Genomic DNA, 15,623 nt, shown 5'->3' with positions numbered 1-15,623 from the left:
CAAACATTTTAAGGAATTTGGATGTTTTAAAAGCCATTTTAGTTGTTTATATAGGGATACAATGTTGCACAAGTACAAAAATTACTCGGATGATGATGTTACTCACTTGCTATATTAGGTAGTAATACGCATTTGTCCTCATTACAACGTTCGGCTTCTACCGGTTTCTCTGCCTCAGAACATAGTGATGATGGACGCTGTTGCTCATCTAGACAACGTATGTACCTGTGCCTCTGGCCTCCTCCACAAGTCACAGAGCACTAAAATGTACATAGTCAAAATTATATAACCCTGTCTTTTATGTAATAGTTAATTCATATGCTCTAATTTTTCATTTACCATCATATCAATATTACTGGGTTTTTTCCTTTCTTTTTTCAATTAAATCTAGATTCATATTAAGATCAGCAGATATTTTTACTTCAAATATAAAATTGATATTTCTTAACTATAAATTGTTGTACGCCGCATAAAGCCAAAATATAATATAAATTTAAAACAAAATTGAAGTACCTGATCTGATATGTGTGTATGTATATACAGGATTTAACAGCACATCAGTTCCAACCAGGCTATGTAGTGCAGAATAAGTTTAATAACAGTAATACAACAAAGGGCAGTAATACAAAACCTGCTGCTGTTGGATTGTCTACCTTTACTGAAATGCAAAGTCATCCAGTCAAAGCTAATTCTTTACTCTAATATTTAATTGGAGGGTAAGAAAGAAAAGAACATGACCCCAGTATGATTCCTTAGTAATATCTAACATATGGAACATCTTCATCTTTCTCTTAAATGCATGTTCATCAGTCTATAAAATTTTGACTGAGGCTTTTTTTCAGCCAAACACCTCTCCTTGTGGATGTGGTTTTAATAATTTTCTCTCCAGTCATTGCTATAATTATGTATCTATATTCCTTGACACTAAAGTTCAGTACTTCCTTCCTTCATTCATTTTGTGATTTTTTTTCTTCTGTTTCAGCTGCTTATGTTGAAAAGTGTCGGCAAAAAATGGTCAAATGGGGCATTTACACCACCTTTTTATGGTGCAGTAAGTGTACATGTAACATATGTTGTCCTACTTGCTGTCTGTGGGAACACACAGTGTGGGGTCTGCAGAAAGTCACTGCTGTTGAAGAGGAAGGAAGGAAGGATGCCACTTCCTCTTCTTCATCTAGGGGCAACCACTTCATTCCCTGAGGGGTCCAGGTCACTTTCTGTCATTCAGAAATCACCCGAGGGCCTTAGGTCACTGACACTTGAACCAACATTATCAGTTCCTGTTAGTGATTAATCCTTGGCTCCACATGACATTTCAGTAAGAGTGAGCCATGCCTTCCTAAGGAAAGAGCAGTACTCTCACTCATTTGAATAGATCTAGATACTGACTTTCATTTTCTCAGACCTTATCACTAGTCTGGTCTTTGATCAGTGACCAATGACTGCGTACTGGGTGCTACACATTGGGCACCAGGCTGTGAGTGCTATTCACTGGTTGATGGTCCAGGGACAGGGATTGTGTTGAGACCCACCACACCCACTTTCCCCATGTTTTCATTTAATCCTTTTCTGATTTTGGATCTCTCACTATTTGGAAGTGAATCTTGTTTTTGACATCTTGGTTCCAAGGCACATCAGACAGCAGGTCATAGACCTCCATCTCTCCAACCTTGTCCAGCAAAAAGGATGCAGATCACCACTTTCTTTTCAGATCACATGGAATGGATTATCAATCCTGTTCTTCCAGGAAGGAAAATTGTAGTATTATTCCCACTGCCTCCCCCCACCCCCATGGGTAGTTATGGGATGACAAAACCCCCACTTTAATATTTACAGAGAAGGAGACCAGGAACGATATTCCTTTCTGACGAGAAAGAGATCAGGGCAATGATGCTCTTTTAGACCTGAATGGATTTACAGAACCAACTGTGGCAAGCCCTTCCCTTCCATTTTGTTCCCCATCTTCATTCCATCTTGTGGGTCAGGAGATGGCGGAGGAGGAAGTCTGGACTTTCCATAAGGTGATAACAGTACACAAGGTCTTCCATTTCCTTCCCCAAGAGCTGTGTCAAAAAACATTTGGGCCATGAGGACACTTAAATTTTCTCCAGTTTGGAGAGACTTTCTGAGGTACATTCTTGTTCAGATCTTTTGTTGTTCCCATATTCAGCTATGGTTCAGGAGTTTGCTCAGAAGTTTTCTCAGGGGCCAAGATGCTGTCTGCATCTAAAGCATATACAAAGTGGTCTGTTCCCTTTTTGAGGCTGTAGCCACTGGTTTCAAACTTAAGTTATTCGGTGTATTACACTGCTTAGTCCCTCAAGCCCCTCCCCCCAATGGATTTGAGTGCTTCCCAGGTGGGAATATCAGTTGATAATTTGGACTCCTCTCCAAGTCCAATCTTTCAGGTCCTTGAAACCAGAGGTTTGAATCCTGGATACAGTAGTCTTACAAGCCAATCTCATTTCTGCTCCCTCCAGTTTGCTATGTGCTTATTGGAAGCTGTGGTTAAAACATCAAGGCATGCATGTTTGATGTCCATTTTGTTCTCTGAAGAGCTTCTCTGCCTCCATTGAGATGCTGCTTTGGAGACTTCCAAAGTTTTGCTTCACTAGAGCGAAAACCAGTTGAGGGCTGCACTACTTGATGCAGAGATGCTCTTCAGAGATCGTTTCTTCTCTGTGGCATCACAAAATATGAGGGCCCAACAACACTGATCCTTAATACTGACACAGAGCCTGTCTAAACCTGTAAAGAAGCACACCTACCTTGATTGGTCATATCTTTAGTATGGTTGCTGGTAATATCGGGCTTCTTTAAAAGATTATTGCCACACCTCATATCGATAAGGAGGCAGCCATTTTGAAAATCTTTTAATCATCCTAAATAGAAATCATAACACCAGAAGATTAATTGGTCCTAAATAAAAATTATGCTGATCTGTAAAACGATGTCCAATATGACCAAGATAGCTGTCTTGCTGTTGTTACTTTACCTGAATGGATGGTCATATTGATGTGGGGTTTTCACCAAAAGATTTACGGATCACTGCCATCTCACCTCTGCGCCAGTTTGAGTCTCGAATTCAGCCAATGTGGGTATGTGAGAATGCTTGCCAGTAGCTTCTCGTGGGTCGGTGGTTCTTTCCGGGGTTTTCCCGGGTTCTTCCTCCACCATTAATACTGGCCTCCATGTATAGCCTATCATGTGCTGAAAAATGGCGTTAAACCCTACAACAACAACAACAATAACATACTTATTATTGAGTACTGGAAGGGAGGTAATTCTGTGTCATCTATCCAAAAACTTCACAAAAGTTTTCAGGGTAAATTTTAAAGGTACACTTCATTTGTTCACATGCAATGTAATGACTTGAAATGTTCATTCACTGGATAAATAGACAAGGCTATTCGTTTAACATCAAAATGCAACCTGTGGACACAGTGAAGCAAATTTTTGTAAAGATTCCATAGTTTGTGATCTCCCAAGTGGAGGAACTGTATACAATATGCATAATAATCAGCGACAATACCAATAAAACTTGCTTTCTGTTTTGCAGCATTGTTGAAATTGAAAAGAATAGTTCCATTAAGTAAGGCTGACAACCTTTAACTTGCGTTTTTTTATATTTTAAAGTTTAGCCTGCTTATGTTTAGTACTGGATTGCGTGTCAACATTTTTTTAGAATTACCCCAAAAACGACAATTTTATCTCTTTCTTAATCATTTTCTTAAAAATAATATGTGAAACCTTTTGAACAAATTAAACATCTTTATGTCAAATATATAACATGAAGATAAAAACGATCATTTCACAAGAGTTTTGTAAATTCAATACCTTTGCGATTAGGTTGAGTGTAGTGTTTAACAGCCTAGCCCAGCAATTAATAGTGAGAGCTTAGTAATTGGACAATTGATAATTAAGGTGTCATTTATATTACATTGAAGCCATTCTCACTTGCAGTATCATATTTAAGAGTCCTATTGTAACCCAGCAAACTGCAGAAGCTTGATGGTTGATAACTGTCCGTAAAACTGAATGAAATGTATTGTTGAAATGATTAATAATCTGGGAAAATTTTCATGATTCTGAGACTAATATCTCTGTCTCTCCATTAGTCCAGGTACCAAAGACCTGAAATTGTCAATAATATTGGGGGTTGGGGTTGGAAGAGGTGGGGATGTTCTAGACCACAACCTTGCCTTGAATTCATGTCTTATTTTAATCATCTTTCTTCAGCAATTTTGCATATAGGTCACTCTACATCTCAAAGAATGTAAGGACTCAGCAGTGTTTCCCTTTACCCTCACTTTTGCTTTAGAGACCTCCAAATTTTTAATTTGTTGACCCCCAGTTTAGTACCAAAGTTTGTTTTTTTTACTCAGTCTGATCCCCGCTTTTGACACCATGGAGATTTTTGACTCTCAGTCTTGCACCCCTAGGGAATAGACTGCTCAGTAAATTATATATACAGTTCACATTTAGCAGACAATAAAATCAATAATTTTTTTTAATATTCCATTTCTGTATTGGTGGGACAGCATGCACCTGTGCATTTAGCCCCCTATTTTAATCTTTCTCTCTCACTATCTGTTCCTGCCTTCTCTCAGTTATTCTTCAGTATAATTTTACATCTTTTTTTTAATCACATCTTCTTAAAAAAAAGATGTGAAACCTTTTATACAAATTAATCATCTTTATGTCAAATATATAACTTGAAGATAAAAACAATCATTTCACAAGTATCATATTTAGCAGTCCTATTGTAACCCAGCAAACAGCAGAAGCTTGATGATTGATAACTGTCTGTAAAAAATGAGTGAAATGTATTGTTGAAATGATTAATAATCTGGGAAAATTGTCATGATTTTTTAGACTAATCTCTTTGTCCCTCCATTAGTCCCGGATCTGGTTTGTTCCAAAGACCTGAAATTGTCAACAATGTATTTATTTGTTAAGCTGAAGAGGTGGGTAAGTTCTAGACCACCATTTTTCAACCTTGCCTTGAATTCATGTGTTATTGTAATCATCTTTTATCAGCAATTTTGCGTACAGGTCACTTTGTCTCAAAGAATGTGAGGACTCAGTAAACTATATGCATAGTTCACATTTAGCTTATAATAAAATAAATATTGTTTTTAAATATACCATTTATTACAATGGTGGGACAGCATGCACCCACTCATTTAGCCCCCCTATTTTAATCTTTCACTATCTGTTCCTGCTTTCTCTCAGTTCTTCTCCTGGTGTAATTTTACATCTTTTTCCAATCAAGGTTAAGTGAAAATAATGAAATTCCCTTTAACTGTAATTCAGTGTCTTTCAACACATTGCCAGCAACCACTCACCACCTACTATCATCCTCTCCATCTTATCAAGTGAACCATTCTTTTTTAAATAGCCATGTAAATATGTATACATGTAGCAAAGAACATCCCTGCCAACAGTGGGACCTTCCTATTGATGCCTATGCTTCAGACAGACCTGAGGAAATACATGTTTTACTAAGAGAATATGATCATGCTTATGTTGTTGTTGTTGTTTTGGGTTTGACTCCATTTCTTACCTCAAGACATTCCATACATGGTAGCTAGTATAATTGGTGAATGAAGAACCCAGGAAATGCAGTAAGAACCACTGACCTACAGGAAGCTACTGACTAGCTGTCTCACACTAGTCAAGCCTGAGACTCAAACCCACGTGGATAGAGGTGAGATGGCAGTGACTGGTAAAGGCAAGCGCTTTACACCATTTGGCCACCTGGGGTCCTGACATGCTTATGAGGAGAACCATGTTTTTCTAAAAGAATATGCTCTTTTTTTTGTAAAAGCAGCTATAAAAGAAACTAACTCGTCCATTATATGGCATTATTTATTTAGTTTTTTTTGTAGAAAAATTGCGAGTATTGTATCAATCTGATTATGGATTTACTTGTCTTGAGCAATCTTGAGCACAATCCTACATTGTGATTCACAATGCACGGTTCCCCCAATGATATCACAATCCTACATGGTGATTCACAATGCAGGGTTCCCCCAATGATGTCACAATCCTACATGGTGATTCACAATGCAGGATTCCCCCAATGATATCACAATCCTACATGGTGATTCACAATGCAGGGTTCCCCCATGATATCACAATCCTACATGGTGATTCACATTGCAGGGTTCCCCAGTGATATCACAGACTTTCAGTCACAGAAAATGCTGAAGTTGTACATGACCTAGGGGCAATATTCATCACATATAGATTTAAAGTAAATACCTTGATAATTAATGATCAACTATTCAGATACTGCATTCTGAATTCCTGAATAGCATATGTTACAGGAGAGCCAGGTCTACCTTTAACAAAATAGTTTTAAAAAAAGCTCTGTACGGTAAAAGCTGAAAATAAGGTCTTATATTTTATTTTTCACTTTCCATCATGAATAATGGTAGTACCATGTAACACCCCTTGCTGGAAACTGATTGAGGTCTGTGCATACTTATGCTAATGCGGGGCGGGGCTTACCGTTGTCCACTCGCTCATATACCACTGGGCAGTGGTGCAGTTGTGATGATTACATGGTTCGTCGGTGCTAGGTTTCTCAGACAGAATACAGTTGGTATCTGCTACCACAGCTTTCACAGTAGCATTAACCTCGTTGACACACACCACATCACGGGTTTTGAGACCACTACCGCATGAAACTGAGCACTAAAATGAAGATTTTATCATCGTGACGATTTTGTCTAATCAGCTCTCATTAAAGCGAACAAATTTTATCCTAAAATTATCGCTGAAAAGATCACACCTATATTTTAGATAGGTACCATTCTTGTATAATATTGCCATTGAAACAGAATGTGAAATAAATAATAACAATAATAATAATACTTTATTTATAGAAGTTAATAGTATTTGTCATATTTGCAGCATAATATAAAAGTATCTGTATTATGACAATCCGATGTTAAACATCTTATAAATACACTTTGAATATTGTTAGATTACCACTCCTTTTGAAGTTTTTAGGAATACCATTCCATATGAAAGCCCCATAACATTACAGAGACCTTTTGAAGCTTTCTAACTTTAGCATGAAAAGTTGAAGATTCCCATAAGGAACAGATCTTTGTTATGAAGCTACGACAGTGATATTCTGAAATGCTGATAATGCACTATAGTACTAGGTGCTGGAATCTCAACATTATTGAGAGAAAACTCATGTCACACAGATGCGACACAAGAATTTGATCTTTCATGCATAAAAAGTGGTGAAAACATCTTTGAGATATATATATATATATATATATATATATATATATATATATATATATATATATATATATATATATATATATATATATATATGTATATATATATATATATATATATATATATACACCTGTGTCTATACTATAAATATAAATACTTGTATGTAGACTATGTATAAATACTTATGTCTATGCTATAAATATAAATACTTGTATCTATGCTATAAATATAAATACTTATGTCTATGCTATAAATATAAATACTTGTATCTATGCTATAAATATAAATACTTGTATCTATGCTATAAATATAAATACTTGTATCTATGCTATAAATATAAATACTTGTATCTATGCTATAAATATAAATACTTGTAACTATGCTATAAATATAAATACTTGTATCTATGCTATAAATATAAATACTTGTATCTATGCTATAAATATAAATACTTGTATCTATGCTATAAATATAAATAGTTATATCTATGCTATAAACATAAATACTTGTATCTATGCTATAAATATAAATACTTGTATCTATGCTATAAACATAAATACTTGTATCTATGCTATAAATATAAATACTTGTGTCTATGCTATAAATATAAATACTTGTATGTAGACTATAAATATATATATAAATACCTGTGTCAATATTATAATTTAAATCCCAAGACTGGACTCTATTGGGACACCCACCAGACATAGTGGATACTTAATCCACAATGCATTTACTCGGTATTAACTTACCCCACTCCAAGGCCCAGAAAACCATTTGCTGCCAGTGCAGTGGACATCTCTCTGACATGCTTTTGCTGTAGCAGGTTTCTTGGAACCATCACAGAAGCTGTCCAATACCTTTACCCCTGTGTCTGTAGCACAATGTACATGTCGAGTCAAGACCCCCGATGCACAGTCTGATGAACACTGCATAATAGATCAAACTGATCTGTACTACATACAGTTCAATTTTGATTATCTGAACTTAACAGATAATATCAGCATGGTTCACATTGTTAATCAGAAATTAACTAAATATGTATTTATACAAGCAGTGATATAAAACAATAACCCTGTCTATTATTGATACTTGAGTGACTAAATTAACGAATGATTGTCCTTTCTGCACAGGTGCTCTCTATATGGAGATAGAAAAATGTGTGAAAATTAAGAGTTCATACACTGCCTTTTTATGGAAGTGCCATTAAGACAGTTTATTAATGAACTGGACATGTGGTGATCAATTTAGATTAACTTTTGATCATTAAAGTTTAAAATTGGTTATACCAATAGACAACAGTTTGAACACAAAGAAAACTCATTAACTTTCTTCTGACAACTAATTACTATAAACAGAATGATTGCAATGGGCCCAGGAAAAGATGTTGATCTATCTATGATTTCTCAAAAGAGTCTTTTAAATATTGCATTGAAATTGAAGGCCTTAGGTTTCAGAACTCCTAGCAATACATTCTTTCCTTCAAGCTGCATTTGTTGCTGTATGTAAACTCCTGGCAATACATTCTTCCCTTCAAGCTGCATTTGTTGCTGTATGTAAACTCCTTGAATGCTTAATGTCTAGTTCAGATAACATTTTATACCTAATATCAGTTTTTTGGTTAACTTTTAAATCAGGTACTAATAAAATAATATTGTATTAGCTATTACTAAGGAGTTATAAATGTTATTTTAATGTCATGCCTGAAGGTTATTTATTATTTATATAGATTTTTTGTGGAAATTTACTTTAATTTTCTTGTTTATACAGGCCCCTCTTAATCAAACTTGACTCTTTATTATTTATATGTGACTGGCCCCTCTTAATCAAACAGTACTTTTATTATTATATTTGACTGGCCCCTCTTAATCAAACATTACTTTTATTATTATATGTGATTGGCCCCTCTTAATAAAACATTACTTTTATTATATGTGACTGGCCCCTCTTAATCAAACATTACTTTTATTATATGTGACTGGCCCCTCTTAATCAAACATTACTTTTATTATTATATGTGATTGGCCCCTCTTAATCAAACATTACTTTTATTATATGTGACTGGCCCCTTTTAATCAAACATTACTTTTATTATTATATGTGACTGGCCCCTCTTAATCAAACATTACTTTTATTATATGTGACTGGCCCCTCTTAATCAAACATTACTCTTTATTATTATATGTAACTGGCCCCTCTTAATCAAACATTACTCTTTATTATTATATGTGATTGGCCCCTCTTAATCAAACATTACTTTTATTATTATATGTGACTGGCCCCTCCTAATCAAACAATACTCTTCATTATTATATGTGACTGGCTCCTCGTAATCAAACCATTACTCTATTATTATATGTGACTAGCCCCTCTTAATCAAGCATTACTCTATTATTATATGTGACTGGCCCCTCTTAATCAAAGATTGCTCTTTATTATTATATGTAACATGTCCCTCTTAATAAAAAATTACTCTTTATTATTATATGTGACTGGCCCCACTTGATCAAACATTACTCTTTATTATTATATGATATCGGCCCCTCTTAATCAAACATTACTCTATTATTATATGTGACTGGTACCTTGTAATCAAACATTACTCTTTATCATGATATGTGACTGGCCCCTCTTAAATCAAACATTACTCTTCAGTATTATATGTGACTGGCCTCTCTTGGTCAAACATTACTCTTTATTATTGTATGTGACTGGCTCATCTTGATAAAACATTACTCTTTATTATTATATGTGACTGGCCCCTCTTAATCAAACATTACTTTTATTGTTATATGTGACTAGCCCCTCTTAATCAAACATTACTTATATTATTATATGTGACTGGCCGCTCATAACCAGACATTACTTATATTATTATATCTGACTGGACCCTCATAACCAGACATTACTTTTATTATTATATCTGACTGGCCCCTCTTAATCAAACATTACTCTTTATTATTATATGTGACTGGCCCTTCATAGTCAGACATTACTCTTCATTATTAAATATGACTGGGCCATCTTGTTCAAACGTTACTCTTTATTATTATATGTGACTGGCCTCTCTTAATCAAACCATTACTCTTTATTATTTATATGTGACTGGCCCCTCTTAATCAAACAGTACTTTTATTATTATATTTGACTGGCCCCTCTTAATCAAACATTACTTTTATTATTATATGTGATTGGCCCCTCTTAATAAAACATTACTTTTATTATATGTGACTGGCCCCTCTTAATCAAACATTACTTTTATTATATGTGACTGGCCCCTCTTAATCAAACATTACTTTTATTATTATATGTGATTGGCCCCTCTTAATCAAACATTACTTTTATTATATGTGACTGGCCCCTTTTAATCAAACATTACTTTTATTATTATATGTGACTGGCCCCTCTTAATCAAACATTACTTTTATTATATGTGACTGGCCCCTCTTAATCAAACATTACTCTTTATTATTATATGTAACTGGCCCCTCTTAATCAAACATTACTCTTTATTATTATATGTGATTGGCCCCTCTTAATCAAACATTACTTTTATTATTATATGTGACTGGCCCCTCCTAATCAAACAATACTCTTCATTATTATATGTGACTGGCTCCTCGTAATCAAACCATTACTCTATTATTATATGTGACTAGCCCCTCTTAATCAAGCATTACTCTATTATTATATGTGACTGGCCCCTCTTAATCAAAGATTGCTCTTTATTATTATATGTAACATGTCCCTCTTAATAAAAAATTACTCTTTATTATTATATGTGACTGGCCCCACTTGATCAAACATTACTCTTTATTATTATATGATATCGGCCCCTCTTAATCAAACATTACTCTATTATTATATGTGACTGGTACCTTGTAATCAAACATTACTCTTTATCATGATATGTGACTGGCCCCTCTTAAATCAAACATTACTCTTCAGTATTATATGTGACTGGCCTCTCTTGGTCAAACATTACTCTTTATTATTGTATGTGACTGGCTCATCTTGATAAAACATTACTCTTTATTATTATATGTGACTGGCCCCTCTTAATCAAACATTACTTTTATTGTTATATGTGACTAGCCCCTCTTAATCAAACATTACTTATATTATTATATGTGACTGGCCGCTCATAACCAGACATTACTTATATTATTATATCTGACTGGACCCTCATAACCAGACATTACTTTTATTATTATATCTGACTGGCCCCTCTTAATCAAACATTACTCTTTATTATTATATGTGACTGGCCCTTCATAGTCAGACATTACTCTTCATTATTAAATATGACTGGGCCATCTTGATCAAACGTTACTCTTTATTATTATATGTGACTGGCCCTTCATAGTCAGACATTACTCTTCATTATTAAATATGACTGGGCCATCTTGTTCAAACGTTACTCTTTATTATTATATGTGACTGGCCTCTCTTAATCAAACCATTACTCTTTATTATTATTATATATGACTGGCCCCTTGTAATCAAACCATTACTCTTTATTATTATATGTGACTGGCCCCTCTTAATCAATGTCTCTAAATGAAACTTTACTCTTCATTATTATATGCGGTTGGCCTCTCTAAATGAAACTTGACTCTACATTATTATATGTGACTGGCCTCTCTAAATGAAGCTTTACTCTTCATTATTATATGTGATTGGCCTCTCTAAATGAAACTTGACTCTTCATTATTATATGTGACTGGCCTCTCTAAATGTAACTTGATCTTCATTATTATATGTGACTGGACTCTCTAAATGAAACCTGACTCTTCATTATTATATGTGACTGGCCTATCTTAATGTAACTTGACTCAGCAATCTGAGTAACAGATCTTAAGATTTAGAAATATTGCTAACAATGTACAAATGCTGCCTTTTGATTGTCTTAATAATTTTGAGTTTTATGGCAGTGGGAATGTTCTTACACATTCCTGTCTGTATGGTTACCTCTCTTGACCATTTGGAGAAGAACCATTGCTTGGTGCAGGACCCCATATCACATGCCTCAACAGAAACAGGAACTGAGTACTCATTTCGGCATTCTGAATCTGATACAATATTTCCATCCCCATCATGGCAGGACACCTGACGTCTTTTCTGTCCTATTCCACAGTCCACTGAACACTGCAATGGACAAAACAAGATACACAAACTTTTGGAGAAAAGAACAAAAAAATATATTCATGGAACATAGAAGCCCCTATCACAATGACTGAAATGACCTAAATGTAGAAATTAACCAATGTGTGACAGACAAACACTATGTACCCTTAGTCCAGTGTCATAGTGGGACTAGCCAATCCTTCATGGATAACTAAATTTATTTGGAGGCAGATGAAAGGATATATCAAATGAATGCAGTTGAACCTGTCCCCAATACCCTATATTGTATAGACAAAATTGTGTCTCTGAATTTGGGTTGTCCTTCATTACAGGTACCTTGCATTTCTTGAGTACCATCTCTATAGCAGGGTACAAAAGTAGGCTAGGTATGTTTGAAGTAATTCCTCAATTTGGACCAACTTGCTTCTGTCAAATTAGGGGCAAAGCTACTGTCAAATTAGAGGCAAGGCTCCTGTCGAATTAGGGGCAGAGCTACTGTCAAAATAGGATCAAAGCCCCTGTAAAGTTTGGACCAAAGATCTTGCAAAATTAGGGCCTGAGCCCTTGGCACTAATTAGGACCAAAGCCCCTGTCAAATTAGAATCAAAGCCCCTGTCAATTTAGGATCAAAGCCCCTGTCAAATTACTTCAGCTCGTATGAATTAAGAAATGTTAATTTTATAAACTGAGACTGCCTATGCTGGCACATAAATGGATGTTGATTTTATCCTGACTACATTGAGGGTCATGGAATCCACTATGTAGTTTGCTAGGAGTAAAGATGCACCACTCCCTCAACATAAGGCTCTTCTTTATAACATATCTCCTGTTATAAGGTAAGTATGGTCAATGATGCCATTTTGTTATATCATAGGAAAATTATATGTATAATGTACTTTATTACATGATGATCTAATTATAAAGTGGTTTATTCCTTTACTCACATGGTCAGCACTATAATGAGAGAGTGATGTATACATGTATACTTCATTATAAGGTGACCTCACTTTAATGCTGCATACTCCATGACTCCCATGGACAGTGTTATAATGAGGGAGTACTGTCACAGTGATAACAGAGGAACAAGGATTACTGTACTTGAAATACTATATATACTCCCTTATGAGTTAGATCCAACTGTAAACTACATAGACCCTGATCTTCTGTCTAATAATGTGCTGGCAGATCAGGGTCTCTTTTGTTTGCTTTATTGATTACTCCTAGCCAACTACATAGACCCAAGTTTGTGAGTCCCTTATGTAATAGCAGATCTGAATCTATGCAGTTTGCAGTCAGACCAATATAGAAGCGAATATATACAGCAAATTTGAGTGGTAACACATTCTATATTATGATAATAAGGGAAATGTAAAATTTGACAATAATATTTTTTACACTGTTATACATTGTATACAAGGTAAGCAGTTTTAAATCAACCAAACATGCAGAATGAATACATCAAGGAGACACAAACACAATTATTATGACTCTGGATAAGAAAAACTGAAAAAAGTGTATTTTATTTATTACTGCATATCATTGTTAGAATTTGACTTAAATAGATCAAGTGTAAGGAATAAAGTTGTAAAGCATCTTAATTTTTGGAACAAATTGTATGCTTTAATTACCAATAAACACGAGTGTCGTAATGAAAGAGAGGTGTGTGCATCTTCATTGTTTTATAACTTTATCTACTGATATGTTATGAAAGAATGAGTTCCAAACTGTGTGAAATCCATTTCAGTTAAATTAATGTTTGATGGAATGGAAGACATGTACACTTCATAATGCCAATACTGTATTCTGTTTCAATATTAAATTGTAGAAATGTTTATTAAACTGTCACTAATTAGAAGATCCCTGTGTCTTTATATAGCATGACCATAAAATTGTGTTATCCAATAGTCACATACCATATATACTTGCGTATGAGTCCAACTGCAAACTGCACAGACCCAGATCTGTCATCACATAATGTGCCAGCAGATCTGGGTCAGTGCAGTTTGTGAGGTATAATCAGGGGAACAACAAAATAGACCCGGATCTGCACGCACATTATGCTACATCAGATCAGGATCTATGTTGTGTGCAGTTGAATTGTCTTATAAGTGAGTATTTACAGTACAACAGATTCCTCATAGTTTTATGTGTATAATTAATATTGTTTTGGATCGACTTTGCCTATAACTGTGTAATAAAAAAAATGATCCCTAGAAAGTATGGTGCATATGTTTGTAGAAAAAGATTGAAAGAAAACGCATTCTAATTATGTGAAATAAATGCTTCAAACAGCAGTCTGTGTGTATGATTTACATTCTGATCTATTTGCAAGAGTATATAAACTGTGCCAGTACACTTTATCCAAGGAAATGAATGTGTATTGGCACAGGTATACACACATGCCATTAAGTAGATAAAATAGTTGGATTATCGGTGCATTGTCCCATGACTGCTAACAAATTGGATAATGATGATGACTATGCTTGATATCACAAAAACAAAAGATAATAAAACAACCACAGTGTCATGGTATAGGTGTAGTACTGTAGGTACTCGTTTATAAGTTGAGTCAGACTGCAAACATAAAACATCTTGATATGTCATAGCATAATGCACTTGGAGATCAGGGTCTGTGTTGTTTTTTCTTCTGATTACTCTTATTAAACTGCATAGACCCAGATCTGCAGGTTCGTTATGTGATTGCAGATCTGTGTCTCTGCAGTTTGCTGTTGGACTTATGAGTTCATACACTACCCTGTATTGTAATCTATCTTGGTCATACTGTACAAGCTATGCAATAATGCTTGTATGTATGTATGCAATAATACACTACCCTGTATTGTAATCTATCCTGGTCATACTGTACAAGCTATGCAGTGTCACGTTTGCCTGCCCGTGATTACGTAAGTCAGGAACAAAGGAATGGGTTAGCGCCATGAGTATGTTGACCCTGCACTGTTGTGGCGATTCGTGTTTGTACAAGAGTTCTCTTCATTAGGTGTCAAAACTAACATGTAGACATTAGAAGCTTTGTTCTAGAACAAAGGACCCTCGATGCTGTTGTAAATCTCCCCGCGTTGACAGATGGCCTGAGGCTTGTCTGTTAAGTTGGACCGACTGGGGTAGAATTGATATCCAATCGGAACTGAGGAAGAGTGGGGCCATCAATTCGAACCAGAATTTAACAGTCATTTGGGCTGGGAACGAATTAGTCATTGTGAAGCATCGTGCTG

The 15,623-nt window shown here is 35.1% G+C and overlaps 1 protein-coding gene across 1 annotated transcript in view; it reads right to left on the bottom strand.

Moving 5' to 3' along the window:
• LOC149771288 (thrombospondin type-1 domain-containing protein 4-like) overlaps window positions 1-15,623 on the bottom strand; it is a gene marked incomplete at its 5' end in the record, with an annotated part of 75,543 nt that overhangs the window by 3,998 nt on the left and 55,922 nt on the right. The window contains 4 exons of the mRNA XM_089948659.1: window positions 107-260; window positions 6,517-6,702; window positions 8,016-8,192; window positions 12,235-12,411. Coding sequence (XP_089804785.1) covers window positions 107-260; window positions 6,517-6,702; window positions 8,016-8,192; window positions 12,235-12,411 — 694 coding nt within the window. The remainder of the gene's footprint in view (window positions 1-106; window positions 261-6,516; window positions 6,703-8,015; window positions 8,193-12,234; window positions 12,412-15,623) is intronic.

The sequence above is a fragment of the Sinohyriopsis cumingii genome, unplaced genomic scaffold (genome assembly GCF_028554795.1).
Source record: "Sinohyriopsis cumingii isolate HCF-2022 unplaced genomic scaffold, ASM2855479v2 utg001993l, whole genome shotgun sequence".
Classification (NCBI taxonomy): Eukaryota; Metazoa; Mollusca; class Bivalvia; order Unionida; family Unionidae; genus Sinohyriopsis; species Sinohyriopsis cumingii.
Note: the sequence above shows the minus strand (reverse complement) of the source record. Positions and strands in the feature narration are given on the sequence as shown.